Source organism: Schistocerca americana, chromosome 1 (genome assembly GCF_021461395.2).
Source record: "Schistocerca americana isolate TAMUIC-IGC-003095 chromosome 1, iqSchAmer2.1, whole genome shotgun sequence".
NCBI classification, from domain to species: domain Eukaryota; kingdom Metazoa; phylum Arthropoda; class Insecta; order Orthoptera; family Acrididae; genus Schistocerca; species Schistocerca americana.
The window spans coordinates 637,307,973-637,334,365 of NC_060119.1; the positions used below are offsets into that span (position 1 = coordinate 637,307,973).

The window sequence follows — 26,393 nt, forward strand, 5'->3', positions numbered from 1 at the left end:
GCCTGATTTCCTTATCCTGAAGTTTCTCCACTCTTATCCTCCTAGATATGGACCTGACCTCCTGCACTTTCAGCCTCACAATCCCAATTTCACTGCAGATTAAATAATGATCAGTGTCATCAAAGAATCCCCTGAATACACATGTGTCCCTCACAGCCTTCCTGAATTCATGATCTGTTATTATATAGTCAATGACAGATCTGGTTCCCCTGCCTTCCCAAGTATACCGGTGAATGTTCTTATATTTAAAAAATGAGTTTGTGATTCCTAAGCCCATATTGGCGCAGAAATCCAAGAGTTGTTTCCCGTTCCTGTTGGCCTCCATATCCTCTCCAAATTTATCCATAACCTTTTCATACCCTTCTGTTTGATTTCCAATCCTGGCGTTAAAATCACCCATGAGCAGAACACTGTCTTTGTCCTTTACTCTAACAACTACATCACTGAGTGCCTTATAAAAACTATCCATCTTATCTTGATCTGTCCCTTCACAATGCAAATATACTGACACAATCCTAATTTTCTTGTTAGACACTGTCAAATCTATCCACATCAGTTGTTCGTTTACATACCTTATTGCAACTCATTTCTTTCCTGATGTAAAGCCCTACACCCCATTGTGCTATTCCTGCTTTGACTCCTGACAGGTAGACCTTGTATTCTCCCACTTCCTCTTCTTTCTCACCCCTTACCCAAATGTCACTAACAGCTAAAACGTCCAGCCCCATCTTACTTGCAGCCTCTGCTAGCTCTACCTTCTTCCCAGAGTAGCCCCCATTGATATTAATAGCTCCCCATCTCATTACCATTTGTTTGCCAAGTCATATCTTAGGAGTCCCTGGTTTGTCAGTTAGAGGTGAGACTCCATCACCTCCAAAGGTCCAAAGCATTTTGCTCTGATTGTTACCAGCATCCTATTTAAAGTACCAGAGAAGCAGGTTGCTAGCCTTACTTGCCCCAAGTCGCATTGGGTTTTACCCCTAATGGCTGAGGGACTAACTGGTGGATTTGGTGGTCTTTGCCGTATGAGCACAAAGGTGACCACAACTCAGAATATGTCCGAGATGCCCAGCCTTATTCCAAAGTAACTGGTATCCCGACTGTCAGGACCACTTACTTGACCATTCATACATTGCCCATGGTTCATGAACTAGGACATGACTACAGGAACCCTGCCCGCATCTCGTGGTCGTACGGTAGCGTTCTCGCTTCCCACGCCCGGGTTCCCGGGTTCGATTCCCGGCGGGGTCAGGGATTTTCTCTGCCTCGTGATGGCTGGGTGTTGTGTGCTGTCCTTAGGTTAGTTAGTTCTAAGTTCTAGGAGACTGATGACCATAGACGTTAAGTCCCATAGTGCTCAGAGCCATTTTACAGGAACCCACACCATGAACCACGTCATTGAAAAATAAAAAAACTAAAATTGCAACCAAGACTGTTATTAACCAATACAGTTCACTATAGTCAATAACAATGTTAGAACATTTGTGCCAAAGTCTTCCATTGATTTTCTGCTCTTGATACAGAATTGCTCCCCTTTTCTTCCTGAATGATGGGGCTAGCAACTCCAAGAGAAAGGATCTAGTATGGAAAAAATCAAGCAATGGAAAGTCCATGATGGAATCAAGACAATATTATGAAAAGGATATCTTGCTACTCCACCATATAGAGGAGACATTGAGTTGCAGACAGGCACAATGGAAAAATTGTCATACCTTAAGTTTTCAGTCAGAAGGTCTTCTTCTGAAGCAGAAAATACACAAATATTCACTAAAGCACAACTTGCCCAGTCACAACTCACATAAACGTATAGCAATATTTTTTTTTGTGCCTGTTTGTGACTCATCATCTCCTCTGTGTGATCAAGTATGGAATTTTGACCTACTCATGGCCTCTGACTTAGTTCTGAGCAGAGTATTTGCTGCAAAGAAGTCTTGCAGAATAATGAGAGAGCTTCTGCAGAATTTGGAAGTAAATAAGAACTGCTCGTGACAAGTTGAAACTTTGTGCTAGTCTGGGTGTCATGCTCAGATGATGTAATTGGTAACACACTACCCACTAAATACAGGGACAGAGATTCGAATCCTGGTCTGGCACAATTTTAACTTCTTTCATACAAAATTCTTTCAAGAGATGAAACAGTGATACCACATCAGAATTACATTGGAAAGATTTGTCCAACAAAACTCTAATGTCTGTTTATAAATGTCCAGTATTCAGTCTTAGTGAGTCACTATAAAGGGGCATCAACCAAACTTCTCCCTCCCACAAAAAATTGACCATGTGCCCCACTGCTTTATTTCCATGAAAGTGGATGACAGAGTCACAGTGGCTACAATGAATGGAAATGAAAACCAACATCTTAGAATATAAATAGAATGCTCTTTGAGATATAGTTCACAATGATAATATCAAGTAGCTATCATGAAACTATTAACATATTGTAGAATCTTAGCAAGAGAATCTACAGATATGACATAGAACACACCAAAGGCTAATAATTACATGTAAATAACATTTTTATTTAAGTTGTATTTAGCTTTAAGCAAGCAATGGATTATGTATGTTACTTAACAGATATCCTGGCTAGATATGCCATGACATTCTGATTTCATAGAAAGGTGTTTGTCTAAGATTTACTTTTACATATAAGTACAGTATAGTGTGAGTAAACAAACAAATGGATATTTCTATAGAAATTTCATATGTGTGGCCTAAATTAGGTCACACATAGCAAAGCACTGAAAATAGCCAAAAACTTTTAACATCAGGCACCAAATAGTTTAAATTGAATAAGCTTCAAAAGTATTTAAGAAGTTTAGAAAATACTGCAAAAGTTTTAGGTGTACTAACTCTGTAGGAGGTTTAAGTAAACAAGGAGGTAAAATGTCACAATTGGTCCAGAGAGTACCAGAAAACAGCTATAATCTACTCTCTGATTGCTTTCATACACCACTAAAGTCATCTCATTCTGGTGCATGGGTGAATACCAGCATTTTCATGAAAGGTTAAAGTGACTTAGTTAATGAAACTGGGAGCCCATCCATGCCTTTGGTGCATTTACCTCTTTACCATGATGACAATCATAGACAGGGCCCAGGCCTCCTTTACCATTCAGTATGATTTTTTCTTTTAGAATTTCCAGATGATCCAGAGACATTAAGTAACACATTCTTGTAATATAACACTTAGTTGGACAAAACAATTTGATTGATTGTAGATGGAAAATATTTTTGTTCGATATTAGCTTGAAAGTAAATGAGAGACAATAAATATCTTAAACAGTTATGATGTTTACAATAGCTAGTCAAAAATGTGGTATTTACAGGAACGTCTCATAAAGAAACTTGGACCAAATGCATTTCCATTTACCTTCACACTACCACCAAATGCTCCAGCATCAGTGACATTGCAACCCGGAAGAGAGGATGAAGGTGAACCCTGTGGTGTGAAATATTTTGTGAAAGTTTTTTCTGGAGATTCTGAAACTGACCGAACTCACAGAAGGTGTGTTACACTTGGTTTTTATATTATACTAGTTGTTACCCGCTGCTTTGCTCGCATATTAGTAGTTTTGTTATGATGAACAATATTGTGGTGTAGTGATATACATCTAAAAAATGTCTGCAATGCCAATGTGTAGGTACATAATGGAAGTGTTTCTATTAGTTTGCTGAATGTTGAATCTGAAAGGATACATTATATTTTCTAATTATATTTAAAATGCCTCAATTCTTTGTATTTGTCCAGAAGTAGAGTTTTTAGGGGTGTCTTTGGGTCACCTAGTACTGTTCATGAGATTTTTCCACCAGAGCAACACCTACCAACTATTTCTCTCTTCCATTTTAAATGCAAGCTCCATACTCCTGTGATGACTAATTTATGATTAACATAGTCAGTTAATAAAGTGTAATCAAATGCAGTCTCATGAAAAGCCTCCCACTCTCCACGTGTAAAGGAATGACTCTCTGTTTGTCATACAGCCTTTAAATGATGCCAACATTGTGAGTCTTCAAGCATCTTGGAAGCTGTAAGAGAGGTGTGACAGCCTGCATCTAAAATGTGATGGGCTTGTGAATGTTCTAATGTCTCTTAAGCTCTTAAGGCCACCTGACAGTCTGTGTCCCAAGTTCTAGTGATCATGAGATTGCTCTGAGGTTTGTTGGATTTGAGTAATTTTCACAACTTGAGCTCTCTTAGAACTAAGTGCTAACTCAGATTTACATTTGTGAGGCTTATAATAACAGTTTTAAATATGGTTCTCAGGCTTACTGTCCAGTTTTATTGTTGTATCTCCACCAAAACTTTCCTACTATGACAGGTGGTGCAGGAATTCAATATCATAAACCACACACACAGTAACATTGGATTTGCACTGTCACAGAATAATCTATAGACACCAAGAGTCACCAACCATCATGCCAGCATTGTGTGCATGTCACTCACATGTACCATATTTAAAAAAGTTAATAACACTAAAAAAGATACAACTTTCTAAAGTGGCCTATGGCCTTCCTCGGGGTTCAAGCTATATCCATACCAAATACCACTGGAATCTGTTCATTAGTAGATTCGTCAAAACGAAACAAGAGAGCTACTTGTGTTAGTGTTAAATTATGGATTAAACACATTGAGAATTGAATAAGCATTGTACTGATTACATTGAACCATATTATGTACAACATCACAAATACGATAAAGTTTAAAAGTGAAAGAGTAAATTGCTTTATTAAAGAATAAATATTTTTCCTTAGTTTGTGTAATTTTCTTCAGAGCAATAAATATTTTGTACTACACACTTTGCAGAGCAGCTTGCCTGTCTTCTTCAGCAGGATTCAAGCTATCTCACACTAAATTTCATGGAAGTCGGTTCAGCGATTCAGTCGTGAAAACATGACAGACAGAGTTACTTTTGTATTTATAGTAGTAGTATGAAAGTATGAATTGGCATGGATTAAACACTTTGGTGATTGTACAAGCATTGTATTCTAGCTGTTACCCATGGCTGCACTTGTGCATCAGTAAAATGACTCTATTGTCTGGGACACCCCAGTTGGAAAGTTCGGGAGCTTGGTGCAAGTCTTTTTATTTGATTCTGCTTTGGTGACTTGTATGTCAATGATGATGAAATGATGTTGAGGACAAGGCACACATCCAGATGTGAGCAGAAAAAAAGGACAATGCACTCATCCAAAGGCAAGCAGGGAAAAAAACCCGACTCGAGCAGGTAAAAAAACACAACTCGAGCAATAATTAAACCTGGGAACCCGTGATTGAGAGTCTATGACACTAACCACATGATCAGAGCTGTTAAGTAAATTAGAATGCAAAAAAAGTAGTTATAAAAATGTGATGGGCTTGTGACTGGTATTAGTATAGAGGTACGGATTAAATACGGAAGGACTGTATAAGCATTGTATTCATTATGTTGAATCATATTATGTAGAACAAATCAAACAATAAAAGCATTTTCACAAATATGATAAAGTTAAAAAGTCAAAGAGTAAATAGCTTTTTCAAAGAGTAATTATTTTTCTGTATTTTGTGTTATATTCTTCAAATCAGTAAATATGCTGTACTACACACTTTATGAAGTAGCCTGTGGTCCTCCTTAGCATTCATTGAGAAAAACAGAAGTGATATCTGGTGTTCCCCCAGGCCTTATAATCTATATAAATGATTTAGGGGACAATCTGAGAAGCCATCTTAGATTGTTTGCAGATGATTTTGTCATTTACCATCTAGTAAAGACATCAGAAGATCAAAACCAATTGCAAAATGATTTATACAACATATCTGTAGGGTGCAAAAAGTGGCAATTCACTCTCAATAATGAAAAGTTTGAGGTCATCCACAAGAGTAACCAGAAAATTTCAGTTGCACAATAAATCACACAGATCTAAAGGTTGTCAGTTCAACTACCTACCCGCAGATAACAATTATGAACAAGTTAAATTGGAATGGTCATGTATGTGGGGCATTCAGTAAGTAATGCAATTCTCAGCCAATTTCAGTTGTAAAATTACAGAATTTGTTGTGGGATAGCATGGAATATTCCCATTTCAGCCTCTATAGTTTCATGAAGTTCTGATAGGTTGCAGTACTATACAAAGCCTTCAAAATGGTGTCCGTAATGAGGTGCATTCCAAGCAAAGAGTTGTTGTTGAATTTCTTTTGGCAGAAAACCAAAGGATCACAAATATTCATTGGCACTTGCAGAATGCCTACAGAGACCTAGCAGTGAACAGAAGCATAGTGAGTTATTGGGCAAGCTGTCTGTCATCATTGCAACAAGGTCATGCAAACCCATCTGATCTTCCGCATGCCAGGTAGCCACACACAGCTATGACTCCTATAGTGTTGGAACATCCAACACACTCATTGGAGGTGACTGATGGATCACAGTCAAACACCTCGTCACACATCTGGATGTCTCTGTTGGTAGTGCTGACACACTAATCCATCAGTTGGGGTACTCGCAAGTGTGTGCCCAGTGGGTTTCTTGCCACCTAACAGAAGGCCTGAGCAGAATTATTTGCTTGTTATGAGGCTGATTGTGGCAATTTTCTGATGAAAATCATCACAAGTGATGAAACATGGGTTCATCACTTCAAACCAGAAACAAATCGGCACTCCATGGAATGGAGTGGTGCCATGCCACCACTCCTCCGAAGAAAAAGTTCAAAGTTGCACCCACAGCCAGTAAAATCATGGCAACAGGTTTCTGGGACTTCAAAGGGGTTATTCTGAATGATGTCTTCCTTTGTGGTTCAATGAACAACTCTGAATGTATTGCGCTACCCTCAGGAAACTGGAGGGATGACTTCAGTGTGTTCATTGCTACAAAAGTGCAAACAAACTTCTCCATGATGACTCAACACCTCACACAAGTCTGGGCATCTGAGATGAGCTCACAAAACTTCATTGGACTTATCTTTCTCAACTACCCTACAGCCTAGATCTTGCATCTCCCAACTTCCATCTGTTTGGCCCAATGGAGGATACACTCTGCTGGAAGCAGTAAATGGATGATGGTGAGGTTATTGATGCAGCTATATGTTGGTTCTGACATTGACTAGTAGAGAAGTATCATGCAGGCGTACAGGTCCTTCCATAAGGTGGAATAAGGCCATTGTGTTGAAAGGAGATTATGTTAAAAAATAGAGCTTTGTAACTAAAAGAGTGGAGAATAATATTGTGTATTGGAAACCCAAATAAAACCAGTGTGCTAACAGAAAAAAATGTGTTCCATTACTTATTGAATGCCCCTCATAGATAATGTTGGGGAAAGGTGAACCAAATACTGCACTTATTGGCAGAACTCTTAGAAAATGCAACAAATCTACAGGATACTGTCTACACCATGCTTGTCCATCCTTTGTTAGAGTATTGCTGTGCAGTATGGAATCCTTACCAGATAGTATTGGTGGAAGACATCAGAAAGATTCAAAATAGGGCAACTTGGTTTGAATTATCACAAAATAGGGGAGAGAATGTCACAGAAATGATACACAATTTTGGATGCAAATTATTGAAACAAAGGTGTATTTTGTTATAGCTAGATCTTTTCATGAAATTTCAGTTTCCAATTTTCCCCTCCAAGTGCAAAAATGTTTTGTTGGCACCAACCTACATAGGGAGAAATTATTGTTGTGATAAAATAAGAGAAGTCAGAGCTTGCATGGAAAGATCTAAGTTTTTTTTCCCCCCCGCATGGTGTTCAAGAGTGGACTGATAGGGAAATGTGTAAAAATGCTTCAGTAAACTCTCTGCGAGGCTCTTGGAAAGATTTAAAAGTTTGTTTTTCCTGCAAGCTGTCCAAGTATAAAAATTGAATCAGTAAACCTGCTGCCAGACACTTAAGTGTGAATTCCAGAGTAGTCATGTAAATGTAGATGTAGAGATATGTGGAAGAAACCTGGAGGGAGACACCACAATCTTTGATAGAGATGTGGAAATCAGATTTTAAATTCCAAAACATTTCTAGATCCAGATCTAGGCTCTGACAACATTTTTTTGGTTATTAACTGTAAATTAAAATTTCAAAAATTACATAAAGATAGGAAATTACCAAGCTGGGACCTGGATATAGCAAAAGAGTTACTAGCTGTTGAGGTTTTCAGAGTGACTATTACACAATGGTCAACAGCAAGTAGGGAAAGAAATCCCATGGAAGACAAATGGATATCTTTGAGAGATGAACCAGTGGAGGGAACTGAGGATCAAATAGACAAAACCAGAAGATGAGTCAAAATCTTTGCACAACACACAAGAAATTGAATTTAATTGATGACAGGAGAAAATATAAAAATGGGGCTAATAAATCAAGCAAATGGAAATACAGTAATCTAAAAACTGAGACTGATGCAAGTGCAGAATGGTGAAGCAGCAATGGCTAGAAGAGAATGCAAACTTTAAATTCCTAATCGTAGTTTCTTATACTGGATGTGAATTTTTCTTTATGTATGCTGGGTAGCTCCTAACTATTAAAACAGCTAGCCTTTCCACTAGCTGCTGGGACAGCAGTCTGTATAATTGAATAAAATCTTCTCAGTTTTCAAGCCTGTCAATTCGAATATAACACTCAAGCTTTTGTTGGCTATCTCTTTCATCACTACCAAGAACAGCTACCAGGTGTGGTACACTTTTCTGTTTATATAGGCATGACTGCAGTCCCTGAATCCAATCAAAGTGCTATGTTGGTACCGCAAACAGCTGAAAGCAAGGGGAAGCTACAGCCATTATACATCCTGGGGTCATGCAGCTCACTGTATGAGTAGATGATGATGCCATCCTCTTGGGTAAAATAGCCCCCCATTCATATTTCCAGGTGGGAACTACTCAGAAGGATGGTGTCATTAGGAAAACAAACTGGCATTCTATGGGTTTGAGAACGGAATGTTAGATACTTCAATTGGGTAGATAAGCTAGTGAATTTAAACTCTGAAATGGATAGGTTGACATTTGATGTAGCTGGAACTAGTGAACTTCAGCAGCAGGAAGAATAGACTTCTGGTCACCTCACTACAGGGTTGTCAACACAAAATCAGATAGGATTTAATCGTAATCATTGAATGAAATTCAGTAGTAGGAAAAGGAAGAGAAAGAAAAATATTAGCAAACCATGGACTGGGGAAAGGAATTAAAGAGGGAGCCACCTGGTGGTATTTTGCATAGGGCATAATTTAATAATAACACAGAATATACTGAATTTAGTTGATGGAAGGAGAAAATACGAAAGTATGGAAGCCAAAGCAGACAAAAAGGAATACATATGGCTTAAGAATCATGAAAGAAGGCTGAAAATGTGGGAGAGAACAAGGGACACCGGAAGGTTTCAAATTGGTTATGTAATAACAAGACACCATTTTCAAAAACCAGATTTTAAACTATAAAACATCTCTAGGGGCAAATGTGGACTCTGGCCATGATTTGTTGGATATGAACTGCAGTTTAAAACTGAAGAAATTGCAAGAAGGTTGGAATTTAAGGAGATGGAATGTGGATAAATGGAAAGAACAAGATGTTGTTGAGCATTAAGCAATGTCAGAATGAAGCAGGGGGAAGGAATACAATAGAAGACAAATGGATAGCTTTGAGAGATGAAATAGTGAAGGCAGCAGAGAATCTCATAGATGAAAAGACAAGGCATAGTAGAGATCCTTGGATAACATAATAGGTATTGAATTTATTTCATGAGAGCAGAAAATATAAAATTAGGGCAAGTGAAGCATGCAAAAGGGAATGTCTAAAACACAAGGCTATAGGAAAAAGCAGAACTAGGGGAAAAACAGATATCACCTATAAGAAGATTTAAGAGGCCCTCGGATTAATCAAGAGCTCAGAAGGCAAACCAGTACTAGGCAAAGAAGGGAAAGATGAAAGATGGAAAGATATATAGAGGGTATTTTTGAGGTATGGTGCAACTCATTGCCAGATCAATGCTGCCTGTGATGTTGACTTGGCTTGTTCTGTTCATCTGCAGTGATTGTTTTTGCTAGCACTGTTTTGTTCTTGTTTCGTTTTTTATGATGGCATGTTTTAGTGGACAACGTGCAGCTGTAAAATTTTGTTTTCTACTCTGTAAAAATGCTGCTGAAACTGTTCTAATGTTGAAAACAGCTTACCAAGATATGGTATGGAAAAAGTGTACGAGTAGTTTGCTCAATTTAAAAATGGCAACATATCAATTGATGACAAACTTTATTCTGCACACCCATCAACTGCCCAAATCGATGAAAATGTTTAAAAGATTGTTCTCCCAGGTCAGACCATCAATCAGACCCTTTAATTGGAAGTTTTAAGAAGATTGTACAACAGAGTTCATAAAAAATACCCTATTTGTGGCCAACAGGAGACTGGTTCTTCCACCACAACAACGCACCTGCATACACAGCCATCTTTGTTAGACAGTTTTTGGCTAAAAATGGCATGGTTCTGCTACCCCACACACCTTACTTGCCTGATATGTCTCCGTGTGAATTTTTCATATTCCCATGCATGAAAAGGACGTGAAAGGACACCAATTTGACAACACTGAAGTTAAGAAAAAAACAAGGGAGGAGCTGTCAGCAATTTCTAAAGATGCCTACAAAAAATGTTTCAGACAGTGAGAACACTGGTGGGACAAATGTATTAGTTCTAATGGAGAGTATGTTAAAGGGGATATGGTTGTTTATATATAGCTTTTAAAAAGTAATTCCAGTTTTTTTGGGTATCCCCCTTGTATAGTGGGGAAGAAATCAAATAGAAAGAAAAGAAGTTAGTGATGATGAGATAGGAGATATGATACTACATAATGAATTTGACAGAACACTGAAAGACTTGTGTGAAAGTAAGGCACCTGGAGTAGACAACATTCCCTTAGAATTATTGATATCTTTGGGAGAGCCAGCCCAGATAAAACTATTGCACCTGATGTGCAACGAAAATACTTTCAGGCTTCAAGAAAAATACCAGAGGTTGAAAATACTGCTTCAATTGTTAAGTTCTTTTGTTATCACACGACCAGTTTCGAGCTCTCATACGCCCATCTTCAGGTGTCATAACTTCGTGCTGCGACCCCCGAGTGCCTTAGCAGATGTGTACAAGGCGCAGTGTGCTACCTACGAGCAAAAAGCCTGCTCTGCACTCATAGGTAGCTCACCATGCCTTGTACACAGCTACTGCAGCACTCGGAGGTCACAGCACCAAGTTACGACACCTGAAGATGGGCGTATGAAAGCCCAAAACCAGTCGTGTGATAATAAAAGAACTTTACAACTGAAGCGGTATTTTCAACCTTTGGTATAATGCTCAGTTGTGAATGTTTGTCCAACAGGATTGTTTCAAGAAAAATATATTAATTACAATCCCAAAGAAGGAAAGTGCAGATATCTGTGAGTACTGTTGCACTATTACGAGGGGTGTTTGAAAAGTCTGTGCAAAAATAAAAACCACTTACGTGTTTGGGGTAAACCTTTTTTAATTTTTGACATAGTCTCCTTTTAGACTTATACACTTCATCCAATGCTGTTCTAATTTGTTGATCCCTTCCGAATAATAGGAATTGTCCAAGTCTGCAAAATAGCTATTAGTTGCTGCAATCACCTCCTCGTTTGAATAAAATCTTTGTCCCGCCAGCCATTTCTTCAAATTGAGAAACAAATAGCAGTCCGAGGGAGCCAAGTCTGGAGAACAGGGGGGATGTGAAACGTGTTGGACTCCTATTTCCAATAATTTTGCGACCACAACTGCTGAGGTGTGTGCTGGTGCATTGTTGTGATGGAAAAGGACATTTTTGCAGTCCAATTTTCGCCGTTTTTCTTGGAGCTCAGTCTTCAGACAGTCCAATAACAATTAATAATATGCACCTGTAATAGTTTTACCCTTTTCCAGATAGTCGATGAGGATTATCCCTTACGAATCCCAAAAGACAGTCGCCATAACCTTTCCAGCTGAAGGAATGGTCTTCACCTTTTTTGGTGCAGATTCTCCCTTGGTAACCCATTGTTTAGACTGTTGTTCGGTCTCAGGAGTATATTAATGTATCCATGTTTCATCCACAGTGATGAAACAATCCCTAAAGTCCTGTGGTTTCTTCCTGAACAGCTGCAGACCATCCTTGCAACACTTCACACGATTCCGTTTTTGGTCAAGCGTGAGCAATCGCGGAATCCATCTTGCAGATAGCTTTCTCATGTCCAAATGGTAATGCAAAATATTATGTACCCATTCATTCGAGATACCCTCAGCACTAGCAATCTCACACACCTTAACTCTCCTGTCATCCTTCACCATATCATGGATTTTATCAATGATTTCTGGAGTCTGTACAGAAGGGCTATCCAGTGGAAATGAACTTGAAGAGAATATCGCAGAAAGGGAAACAGAAATAGGTAAGGATGAGAGGGGAGTTACGGTACTGTGAGAGGAATTTCACAGAGTACTGAAAGGCATAAGGTAAAACAAGACACATGGAGTAGATGACATTCCCTCAGAATTATTGAGATCCTTGAGAGAATACGCCATGACAAAACTGTTCCACCTGATATGCAAGATATATTAAACAGACAAAATCCCCAAGTCTTCAAGAAAAAAGTAATAATGGCAATTTCAAAGAAGTCAGGAGCTGACAGGTGTTAATATTAGTGAACCATACATGTACACTGATGAGCCAGAACAATATGACCACTACTCACCATGAGACTAATTGCTACTTCTGTTGTGGGCACATGGCACAGTAAAGAACACATAAAAGTAGAATAGACATGATTGGGGAATCATCCTAGTGATGATAGTGGCCATAAACGGGGAAATCTACTGACACCAAAGACAATGAGAAAGCAAAGATTGCTGTGGCTCAACACCTGGGAATGAGTGTCTCAGGTCACTGTCATAAGCATACATGGAAAGTGGTTGAAAGACAATGAAACCATGAGTAGGTGATGAGTTGTTGGACACCTGTGCCTCATCACATAACGTGGAGACTGGAGCCTTGCTCACCCCATAAGGCAGGGCAGATGGTGATTTGTGGAGATTTCATGACAGAGTACAATGCTGGTGCAATCAGAAGTCTTTCAAAGCACGCTGTTTAGCACACATTGTTGAACATAGGACTTTGCACATTTCTAAAAGAACAAACACCACATATACATAATTGCATTTCTGCTCAAGCTAGAGAGGGCTCTTGATTCACTTTGTAGGAAGTACCTGAAATTAGTTATGTGTGGTGATTTCAGTATAAATTTTGTGTATGATGGTGCAAGAGAAAGGATGTTAGTAGATCTCCTAAATTCATATGATCTGATGCAGACTGAGATTTTTCCAACTAGGGTGCAGGACAACAGTAGCACAGCCATAGACAATATTTTTATTCATTCTTCATTACTAGATGGGCATTCTGTTAGTAAAAGGGTGAATGGCCTTTCAGACCACGATGCACAAATTTTAACACTAAAAGGATTTTGTACTCAAACAAATGCCAGATTTAATTACAAATTATGTAGGAAAGTCAATCCAACAGAAATAGAGAGTTTTTAAACTTTGTCAAGGAACAAGAGTGGCAGGATGTTTATAGTGTCGATAACATAGATGATAAATGTTATTCTTTCCATAACACATTTCTGATGCTCTTTGAGAGTTGCTGTCCATTAGAACATACTAAATGGGATAGTAGCAGTAAAAGGCAGCTTCGGTGGCTGACTAGTGGGATAAGGATATCATGTAGAACAAAGTGGGAATCATATCAAAATGTTAGAAGTAGTCACAATCAAGCTGTAGTAGCCCATAATAAACAGTATTGTAAGGTTCTTAAAAATGTTATTAGGATGGCAAGGAGTATGTGGTATGCAAATAGAATAGCTAATTCACAGGATAAAATTAAAACCATATGGTCCGTTGTGAAGGAAGTGTCTGGTCAGCAGCACAAGTTCGACGATATAAAGTCAGTTTTCAGTAAAAATATTTCTGTTACTAATAAGTCAGATACATGTACAATATTTAACAATCATTTTCTGAGCATTGCTGGTGAATTAAATAAAAAATTAGTTTCTGCAGGGAATCATATAACTTTTTTAGCAAATGCCTTTCCGAGATTGATGTCTGAAATACTCCTCTGTGATACAGACAAGGGGGAGATTGAGTCAATAATTAAATCACTGAAGACTCATGGTTATGATGGAGTGCCTAGCAGAATACAAAGTACTGTGCTGCAGATGTTAGCCCTGTATTTAGCCATATTTGAAATTTTTCCTTTAAGAATGGTCAGTTTCCTGAACGTTTAAAGCACTAAGTACTAAAGCTGCTTTATAAAAAGGGACAAAGGGATAATGTAGACAATTTTATAAACGATTTATTGCAGCAAAATAGCCATTATAGTTATACATTAGATTACAATCATTTGAGAGTGAATTACAAGGATGTACTGAGTGTCTGCATAATTCTTAGTAGATTACATTCAGTGCAGGTATTATAACAGATTATCATTTCAACTATTTATTGCATAGTCTCTAATTGATCTGGTCGTCTTGTTGCATGTTTCTATATGGGATCTCTCACAAGACTGTCCACATAGTGTACACTTGCAAAGGTTTGACGGTTCGTGGTATGTTGTATTTGCACAAATTTCATGGTGGAATCCGTGTACTGCGAGTCTTGTAAGTATGTGTCTCATCTCGAAATTTGCTGCTGTCCAAGTGCGGTCGATCATGGCCCCGGATCCATAGAATTCCGTTGGTACTTCCTCTCTTTTCTTGAGTAGTGATCTTAGTAGGTTCTCCGATGCTGATGTGTTGGGAAGTAGGAACATTGTCCTTAGATCCTAGATGAGGAAAGATTCTCGGGCGAGAAGGAAGACTAATCTTGATCTTGTGGTTTTTGGTACCCCTAATGCTCTTTTGATGTAGTTGCTTTTACTCTTTCCAATGTTTCTAAGTTCTTTTCATTTAGGTGTATCCATATGATTTCTATCCCATAAGCCAGTATCGGTATTATTTTTGCTTTGAAGAGTGCCATGGCTGTGTCTAGATTTAGTGTTCTGATGGAACTTATTTCGTTTATCGCTCTGATGGCCTGTGTCGCTTTCTCTGTTGTGTGTTTAGTGAAGCACTTTGCGGATGCCTGGAGTGTTATCCCTAGATATTTGTAATCTTTTGTGATAGATATTTGCTTTCCTTGTAGTGCAATTCTTGTCGTTTTTGGGATTTGGCCGCCTGGTCTGAATAACATCATTTCCGTTTTGTTGGTGTTGATTACAAACTTGTGTTTTCTGCACCATTTTTCCACGTCTTCTATAGTCTCCTGTATTTTCTTTAAGTTTTTTGAGCCTATCACGATGTCGTCCACATAGGCATATGCTTCGACATCTTCGTCATGAGCGATTTCCATAATGTCCTTTGCTGCCAGAATGATGTAGACAATTTTAGACCTATTTCTATGACATCAGTGTTTGCTAAAGTTATTGAAAAGGCTGTGTATGTAATGATAATTGATCATTTTATATCACACGATTTGCTATCAAATGTACTGTTCGGCCTTAGAAATTGCTTAACAACTGAAAATGCTGTATTTTCTCTGTGAGGTACTGGATGGGCTAAACAAAAGGTTTTGAACATGAGGCATATTTTTTTATTTAACTAAGGTGTTTGATTGTGTTGCTCACAGACAGCAAAAGGTCATTATTCACAATGTTGAAAATGGCTGTAATGTGAGGTCTGAGTGGGGTATGGTGTGTCCCAGGTATCAGTGTTGGGGCCACTCCTGTTCCTTATTTACATAAATGATATGCCCTCTAATATTTCTGTTTGCTGATGACACTAGCTTGGTCATAAAGGATGTTGAATGCAACATTGGCTCGGTTTCAAACAGTGCAGTTCATGATCTAATGTCATGGCTTGTAGAAAACAAAATAATGCTAAATCACAGTAAGACTCAGTTTTTACAGTTTCTAACACACAATTCAATAAAACTGACATTTTAATTTCACAGAATGGGCATATGATTAGTTAAACTGAACAGTTCAAATTTCTGTACGTTCAGATAAATAGCAAACTGTTGTGGAAAGCCCACGTTCAGGATCTTGTTCAAAGACTTAAAGCTGCCATTTTTACCATTTGAATGGTATCTGAAGTGAGAGATTGTTTGACACAGAAATTAGTCTACTTTGCTTATTTTCATTCACTTATGTCATATGGAATTATATTCTGGGGTAACTCTTTCCATTCTAAAAGCATATTTTTGACTCAGAAATGGGCGGTTTGAGCAAAAAGTGGTGTAAGTCCATGAACCTCTTGTTGACCCCTGTTCACAAGTCTGAGTATTTTGACACTGGTCTCTCAATATATATATTCCTTACTGTCATTTCTCGTAAACAATATTAGCTTATTCCTGAGAATAAGCAGCTTTTACTTAGTTAATACTCGGCTGAAATCAAACCTGCATTTGGATCGGACTTCCTTAGCTCTTGTGCAGAAAGGCGTGCAGTATGCTGCTGCATCCATTTTCAATAAGCTACCACTCAAATTCAAAAATCTTAGCAGTAATCCAAGCACTTTCAAATTGAAATTGAAGAGTTTCTTCATGGGTCGCTCCTTCTATTCTTTCTAGGAGTTCCTTGAAAAAGTAGGCTGATACTTGTCGCATTGTTGATTGTGTTTATATAAACTTATGAATTGAATTTTTTCAGGTTCATAAACATTTTATTTTTATCTGTTATTACTTTTATGCCATGTACTGACGCATTCCATGACCTTGGAGATTTGCTCCTCAATTTGGTCCTACAGAACTTGGCGTGTAAATAAAAAAAATAAAACAGGCTCAAACTCTCATGGGAATTGGCAAAATGTCACAAATAATGAAGATAATTGGCAAGGAATACTACATTAGTGGTGTGTGGTTAAGTTGAGAATTTTGGTCTAATGGGAGTCATGCTAGGATAGTCCATGCAGTTGCAATGATCACTGTGTCCAGATGGTTTATTGGTCAGAGCATCTAATTAGTAAGCAGGAGACCTGGGTTCGAATCCTGGTCTGGCACAAGTTTTCAACATTCTCCAATGATTTCAATCAGTGCCCCTTCACAGCTAAAGACTGCAGTTCCTTTGTGTCTTGATTCATAATGGCTGCTGGATCAAAAAATGATGTGTGTTTTTTTGGACATGTCCGAAAGACCAGGTACCACATACACTTTGTCTACAACTTGTTCAGGAACCAGACTGCAGTAATAAGTGTAAAAGAGCATGAGAGGGAAGCAATTATTGAGAAGGGGCAGGTTTGTAGCCTGTACCTTGTGTTCTTCTGTTGGTATGTTGAGTAAGCAGTAAAAGAAACCAAGGATAAATTGGAAAAAGGAATTAGAATTCAGGGAGAACGTATGGAAACTTTGAAGTTTGCCAGTGATGATATATTTCCATTAGAGGCAGCAAAGGACTTGAAATATTAGTTGAATGGAATGGATGATCAGGCACATTGCTGGGAATGCTCTTCACACAGATGTGAAGATTGTGTCACTCTGTGAGCAATATGACAAGCCCTGGATGAAATGTTCTATTGTGCATTTAAATATAGAGCTACAGGAGTCACACAACAGACTAGGGCAATCACAAATAGGTGCGTCTGATATGTTGCTGCTCTTATGGTCAAATCACATACAGCATAGTCCATAGCTGAATGTACAAATTTCCAGAATCATTCATTGTAACTTGAACCCCAGCTGTCCAATCACTAGGATTTCCAACTTTTTCATGGGGGCATTTTCAAGCTAAATTTTTCTAAAGTGTGAGGAGCTTAATAAGTATACACAAAGTAGCAACAAGCAATGGCAGAAAGCTATGAAGCATGCTCCGAGAGAAAAATCGAGAAACGGCAGTGACTAGCATAGTGAAACCTGGAGCGGGAACACACCATGTCGTAGACACTGATCTTCAGATGAACACAATACAGGATAATGACTTTATAGTATGTATAGCGGGTTCGAATAACATAGCTAAAAATGAAGCCGATGCCTGCATTAAAACGCTACAGAACTTTCTAGAAGTGAATAAATCTAGGAACACAATAGTAGCCACTGTGCCTCATAGACATGACCTAATTTACAGATCGTGTGTTAATAAAGAAATTAGGAAGACTAACATCAGAATTAAGAAATTGTGTGCAGAATACGCAAAGTGTGATGTACTGGACGTAAGTAAACTACATCGAAACCTACACACCAAACACGGAATGCACCTTAGTTACGACGGAAAAAGTGCTATGTGCGATCACATCAGTGAAATAATTAAAGAAAGACTATTACGAAATAGATCAGTCTATCAGCTTCCTGAAAGACTTACAAGCAAAAATGAGGAAAGCAAATTCGACAAGAATGAAGAAAGCAGGAAAGAGGAGACATCAGAAGATCCACAAAGAGCTGCAGCAGCTACACCTGTAAGAGTTAATTTAAGATCAAGGTGGAATATACCCAAGAAGGAGGATTTTTTCTATCCCCCTCTGAGAAAAGAAAAAACTTAGCATCACCAAACAAGTTAAAGATAGCATCATCATACAAGTTAAAGATACACCATAAAACTTGCAAAGGACTCCATCAGCAAATTGTAGTAAATAAGGTAAAGTCTGAACCTCCTCACCAATGTGTAAAAAAATTAAACAAAAAAATTCTTGATCTAAAAGTATACATCCATAATGTACAAGGGCTCAAAACCAAACTTAATGAATTAGAAATTTTGTTATCAAGTGCAAGTGAGCTGTCAGATACACAGATATTATGTATTAATGAACATTTCATGAGGTCTTTTGAAATAGAAAGTGTTGTGATACCAAATTTTAAACTCATAGGTCACTTCTCAAGAACATCTTACAATGGTGGAGGTAGTGCATATTTGTAAAAGACAACATTACTGCTACACCTCTTGATATTTGCAATTCGTATAGTATTGAAAAAGATATAGAACTGTCAGGTGTAGAGCTTACAGATCTAAATGTTTATATAACAGCACTTTACAGGCCACCCTCTGGTAACATAGGGACTTTCTACAAAAATCTAGCACCAGTAATAGAAAATCTAAGTAAAAGAAAATCATATAGTGTTCTAATATGTGGTGACTATAATATAGATTTTCTCTCAGAAAACTCTAGCCATCTAAGCATTAAAAATTTTATGAACAGCTACAACCTAGACCTAATGGTTAACACTCCAACCAGGATAACAAATCACAGTACCACTTGTCTGGATCAAGTAGCAAGCAATATAAATTGTACTGTGTCCTCCGTCAAACTAGGATTTTCAGATCACAATGCATTAATTATGCAGGTCTGGTTGCAAAATAACAGTCAAGAACACAATAAAATCACTGTACAGAGGAGAAACTTCAATAAAACCCACATGCAGACTTTCCTCTTTGATATACAAAATGAAAACTGGCAAAATGTATATGAGGCTCAAACAGTAGACAGCAAATATGAAGCATTCTTTGATATTTTCTGTTATTATTTTAATTGCCACTTTCCCTTACAAACAAAATGTATCAACAAAGATAGAAAACTCTCCAGCTGGATCACCCCAGGAATCATTAGATCATCACAAAGAAAAAGAGAACTTTTTTACATGAGCAAATCCAAACTAGGCTAGTACTTTACTCTATATAAAAAGATATTAAGGAACATAGTAAATGCAGCCAAAAAGCTACAGAATGATAACTACCTCAAATTGTCATCAAATAAGAGCAAAAGCATGTGGAAACTTATTAATATGAATACTAATAGAGGAAAACAGCTACAAAGTGATATTAGCTTAAAAATAAATGGAAAATTAGTCTCCAGTGGGAAAGAAACAGCAGAGGAATTCAATAACTACTTTACAGAAACAGTAGAAAACCTGGCTAACCATCTTAAAAATAGCTGTCCCTTACAACTAGAACCAAACTTATGCTCTGAGACTCTATTTTTAAGGCCTACATCTGAAATTGAAATAGAAAAGACACTTCATAGCAAAATTTAAAAAAATCAGCTGCTGGACAAGATCAAATCCCATGCTCCTTCCTTCATAATTGCAGTAACTTTATCAGTAAATCCCTAGCCCACATTATAAACTTCTCATTCCTGATTGGTACATTTCCTGGTATGTTCAAAATTGCAAAAATTATACCTGTCCACAAAAAAGGAAGCAAAGAGGATCCCAGTAATTATCGACCCATTGCACTGCTTTCAACTTTTAGTAAAGTATTTGAATGTATAATGGCCACCAGAATCATGTCCTTTCTAGACAAAGAAAATATCCTGTCACCTGCTCAGTTTGGCTTCCAAAGTAAGAAAGTTACAACTGATGCAATACAAGAATTTCTAGATCATGCACTGGAGCTTGTGGACAAAAAACTCCCGGCCATAGGTATCTTCCTAGATCTAACAAAGGCATTCGACATGGTTAATCATAGTATACTTCTGCAAAAGATGCATTCCTATGGAATAAGAGGAAATGCCTATGACTGGTTTAAAAGCTATCTGGGAGATCGACAGCAGTATGTCGAATTAAATGAAACTAAGCTCTCAGGTACAGCTAGCACTGTACATTCCTCCATACATACCATAAAGCAAGGCGTTCCCCAAGGCTCCGTCCTGGTCCCCTTGCTGTTCTTACTTTACATAAATGACCTTCCTCACAGCCTACCAAACACAAAAACCCTTTTATTTGCTGACGACACCTCTATACTCATATCTGTGGCCGAACAAATTCTCCAATCTAATATAGATAGGACCACAGATCAAATAAGTCGATGGCTTCAAAGTAACAGTCTGCTGCTTAATGCAAAAAAGACAACTGGAATAACCTTTCACACTGCCCAAAACAGAAATCCATTACTACCAACTATATCACTGGAAAAAAATAATGTTAAACTTGAAAATCACTATTACTGATACGCTCACATGGAAAAGGCACATTGACGTTACCAGCACAAAACTTAGTAAAGTATGCTTCATGATTAGATCAATAAGGAACATCACTAACACAAGTACCCTAACCACAATGTACCATGCACTCTTTCACTCTGTACTTAACTACGGAATCATCTTCTGGGGCCAAAATTCTGAATCAATTAAGATATTCAAATTGCAAAAGAAGATAGTCACAACAACTATGTTCAAAAAACAAAGAGACACTAGTAAACCATTATTTAAGAAACTAAATATTTTGCCCCTCCCATGCCAATACATACTAGAATTATTATTCTTTACCAAAAAAAGTATCAACAAAATTAGCAAAAATATGGATTACCACGATTATGACACAAGATCAAAAACCTCTCTAAGAATACTTCCCCATTCAACAAAACTGTACAGTGATGGTGTCAAGTGCATGGGAATAAAATTATATAATCAGCTTCCAACTTTTATACAAGAAATCCAAGAAATAAATAAATTCAAACAGACAGTGAAATCTATTTTAATAAAAGACTGCTTTTATACCATCCAGGAATATTTGGAATCAAAATTGTCTTAGTGCATGATAATGTATCAAAGCTGAATGTTGTTAAGTCAATTTTGTCACATCATGTAACAATTCTCTGTAAAGCTGTAGCTTTAAGTAACATAATTTTGTAGGTAATGTAAAATAATCATTCTTCTGTGTTCTTGTTTACTATTTTTATTGACTTATCCCATATCAGTTGTACAAGCCATTGTACTGATTTTATCTACGGGACAAATAATAAATAAATAAATGCCAGCTTGGTGAGTAGAAAGGAAAACAATCATAATACATTTGGGAATACGGAGAAAGGAGGAGCGACTTTATACACGGCCAGCTCTTTGATTGCTGTAATTCAGTAATAGACCAGCAAACAATATAGCAGTTTGACAGTCTATAGGCTCCCAACAAAAATGTTTTAAGAGAGGGCATTAACAACACATAGTAATAGTAATGTCTGGGAAGTGATTATATGTGGAGAGTTCAATATAGATTTCCTCTGAGACAGTTCTGATTGATGGTACCTAGGGTAGTTGAAGGCCAGCTCTGGGTTGACTTCCACAGTAACATTCTCAATAGTAATAGAAGGACATATTTTATTTTTAAATCCATCTGTCTTTCCCGAAAAAGATGTGAACCAATCTGACTGTGATGGTAAAATGACAGCAATAATCATCCCCATCAGTCAGATTTAACTACGAATGGAAAAGGAAATTTTCTGAGAATTGTATATGCTGACTCGTTTACACTATTACAGAGAATTTGCTGGATGAAGAATGGGAAGTAGCTTACATAGGATGCTAGATACATGAGAAATTGAATTCTTCCCAATAGCATTCTTGTAACAAAGAGAATTCAGCTTTTCTTTACAGTGGGTAAGGGGACATTTAAAATGAAAGCGGAAAAGGGGAAATCAGAGTATCTTGTACGAGAGAGAGAGAGAGAGAGAGAGAGAGAGAGAGAGAGAGAGAGAGAGAGAGTGCTTTATTTAATATAGACAGTTAGCTCTAATCAAGACTTAAAAATTGCTTTACTAGCAGTATTGTAACATTCTTCAGTGTGTCAGTGAACAGGCAGAAAACATGTACTATGCAAATAAACCCAACAAGAAAAATAATACTGAACCCAGATTGTCATCTGGGAGTAGCGGTAGCAGTATGACAGATGATATAAAATTTCAATCATTGACAACTAAAATTCAATGAATTCTCCCAACAGAAGATGAAACCATGAGAACAAAAAAATGGTTTCTTTTTTTTGCCAATTAATATGTTAGAGTGGTCACAACAATCACTAGGTCACTAAAAAGTAGCAGTTCTTTCGGCAAAGATGGTGCCTCAAGTAAATCACTAAAATGTGCTGGCTTGGTAGTGCCACACTTGAGATACCTCTGTTACCAGTTGATGAGTGAAGGTGTTTGTCCTGAAAGATTGAAGTATGCAAAGTTCTACTGAGGAAACTAAAATGGTACAGCATTAAAGGTCTATTCCTTCCATGGAGCAATAGAAAACAGAGGGTTGCATGCAATTGGAATATGATTAAATTCATAATGGGGAAACATTAAATGTGGTGTGCTGTAATGTCCAGTGTGTAGCACACTTCTGTTCTTGGTCTACATAAGAGATTTACCTGCAACACTGGAGGCTTCCTTCAAAACTGTAATGTTTGCTAATTACACAGGTGTGTTGATAGGCCCAAAAATATCCATTCTGGATGCACCAGGAGAATAATGGAATAAACCTACTTCTGGTTCACAGCCAACAGCTTAAAACTTAATCATACAAAACACTCACAGCATCTATTTCCAAACAAATTAAAAATGACTTACAAGTGCCAATGGACACACATTGAATGAGGCTCCATTTGTGAAGTCTCTGGACATCCAGATGGATAACACCTGAGCTGGCACCAGCAAGCGGGTAGGCTACCAAAAATATCAAATCAGTCTGCGTTGCACTTAAAAATCTTTCTCATTGACAGGCTGCCAACAGAATTTCTAGTATACTTTCCATACTTTTACTGAGTTCTGTCCTATGAAATAATTTTCTGTGACAATGCAGGTAAGATAAAAAAGTACTTATTTAACAGAAGAGAATAAGAAGAAGATTGCATGAAGTTAATAATTGAACATCTTGCACAAGCCTCTTCAGGGACATAGGGATTCTTGCACTTACATGCCAGTTCTTATATTCCATACAGATATTTGAATTTAGGATGAACTCAGCAATTCAGAATCACAGTACTAGAAGTGCAAAAAATAATTTCCATACAGAATATGCATCCCTCTCTACGGTTCAGAATGGCGCTTTATATTCTGCTCCAAAAGTCTTTAAGAGATTGCTGGTAGATACCAGAAAGAAAATTTAAAATTGTTGAGTATTCAAAAAGAAAGTAAAAGAATATCTTATTAGCTGCTCCTGCAGTTTATCAGCATATTTTGACTCAGGTATGTAAATTCAGCTTAGCTCTAATATATGTTTTAGATAAATCCTGACTTCTCCAATATATAGACAGCTGACATTGGTTCTGTAAAGTTACATAAATGCTTTGTTTGAAGTATTAAACAAAAACAGCATCTAGGTAGCGTGAGAGAAGGAGCAGTGATTCTTAAATACAAAGTAGCCTTTGTGATCCAAACATTAGACATTTAAACTTTCTTATTGATCTTATCATTTTATTGGTCTTATCAAAACATATTAAACACTATAAATTTCCATCCTGTCAAATATCATTTTGAATATTACCTCATCAATATTACCTGAACTTATTAGTAAGGTTTTTGCTAATGGGCAATAATAAATCACTATATCATACAGTGAAATCTTTGTACATAATAATAATCAAAAGGAAACCTGAAATGTAATTTGTGTGTGTCTAAATGTGTTTGTGTACATAAATGTACATGCCTTGTCATACACACATCCATACCTAAAGGCTTGTTTGTTTTAGCAAATCAGTTAATCAATTCTGATTCTCTTAATGTTGTAATATATAAGTACAGATTGTTAACAATTTCTCTGTTTGCTTTGTGGTCTAGGAGTACAGTAGCACTTGGCATAAGAAAAGTACAATATGCACCTTCAAAACAAGGCCGCCAACCATGTACTGTTGTGAGGAAAGATTTTATGCTTAGTCCTGGTGAGCTTGAACTGGAAGTAACTCTAGACAAACAGGTATGAAATACTACACCACTATAATTTAATGATTTACAGTGCTTAACTTCTCTAGTTTTTTTCCCCCAGTTGGGGTTCAATTTCCTATAAAAATCGGCATCACTACTTATCATTCTAAAGATATGCACAGTTTCCATGTCTTTCTCAGTTCTTTCATCCCTACCTCCCTCCCTTCCTCCCACTCTCCCTCCCTTCACACACACACACACACACACACACAAACACACGTGCATTATAATAAGGAGGCAGAAAACAGAAAGAATGACGATTCAGAATGTAAATATACTCTGTATATACTAGGGTGGAAGTTGTTGCTGGGACATATGTCAGTTAATTTTATCTACTGCTACTGATTACAAAAAGACAATCATGTAAGTATGTTTACAGATGGTGTCACAAAAGTTTGGGGATGGCTTAGAATTACAAATATAACAATGTAAACTAAAGAGACCTTTATCTGGAAATGCTTCAGTTAAATGTTATTATTCAAAATAAAATCATATATCAAAATGGCCAGTCACTCCTGATAAAATAATTCCATATTTACTATCAGTTTTGATCATCAGATCTTCTTCAGGTTTCATAAAGGTATTTACAGTGCTTTACAAGGCAATTTTCTAACTGCAACATCGAATAAAATAAATCCATCCCTTGTCACTTCTGCCAGTAGTAAAATACATTAGTAATATGTATTTATGTATTATTTAATCTTTGTGTATGTTCATAATCAGGTTCCACCTCTTCATGTTGAGTGTGCTGTATGTATGAGCAGTACATCAGTATGTAGAGTGCACTCAGCATATACTGACTAGTCTATGAATATGCAGAAATGGCGGGACTACATCTTACAAATGTAGCAAAAACCACAGGCAGCAGTGGTGTCATTCACTATGCTACTTCTGGCTTTCCTTTCATTCAAGGAAGCCAAAGAATTTTGAGAATCATACATTGTGGCAGCATTTTGCAATTTTTAAGGTAGAGGACATACCCAACCAAGAAGCCTTCTTTTTGTGGTGGTGTGGACCATACGTGTTTCATTTGCTATATAAGATGCCACAAGCAGCAGACCCAGATGCTTTGTTGTTTGTGGAAATGTGTGATTTACTAAAATCATATTATCATGAGCAAACACATATTGAGTTAACATAGTTATGTTTTTATCAAACACGTAACAATAGGAATCAATCTTACAATGGTTGCATTATGGATTTGCGTGGTTGGGGACATAAATGTACATTTAACACCATGTATGAAATCTATTAGTCATGAAATTACTGTGCAGCATGCACAGATAAGGAAGAATGACACAAGACTTTAAAGTTACAGATTTCTTCAGCAGAGCATCTGGAGTCGCACTATTTCCTGCTTGGCTGCTGCTTTAACTGCAGTTGATGTTGGCCGTGCTCTGTTTCATGTTACTGGGGGCTTTAAAATTGCCTGCACATTTGGGTCCAGGCTAAAATTGTTCTTTAAAAATCTTCACCAACCTTTCTAAATGGAGGAAAGAAATATCTCAAGTTGATTGAATCTTGCATAGTGAACTTAAAAGTTTTGAATGGCTCAAGTTCAAAAATATTTGCCACTGTTTGTGCCATCATCAAAATGTTTCGAACTACTTCCTTGTAACTGGCTTCTCTTCTGAACATATTCTTGATTGTGTAGCGGTTTGCCTTCTTTATTTCTTTATTGATTATCCTCGGTGTCAACATACTGTGTTGCTACACTGTCTGAAAAATGGGGTTTGTAATTCAGACACTGAATACTGTAAATAATGTAGCCGACAGATGA

At 37.3% G+C, this 26,393-nt stretch overlaps 1 protein-coding gene across 1 annotated transcript in view; it reads left to right on the plus strand.

Moving 5' to 3' along the window:
• The window catches only part of LOC124607525 (arrestin homolog), a 96,975-nt gene that overhangs the window by 34,077 nt on the left and 36,505 nt on the right, over nt 1–26,393 (plus strand). Inside the window, exons 3-4 of the mRNA XM_047139912.1 lie at nt 3,326–3,504; nt 24,470–24,605. Coding sequence (XP_046995868.1) covers nt 3,326–3,504; nt 24,470–24,605 — 315 coding nt within the window. The remainder of the gene's footprint in view (nt 1–3,325; nt 3,505–24,469; nt 24,606–26,393) is intronic.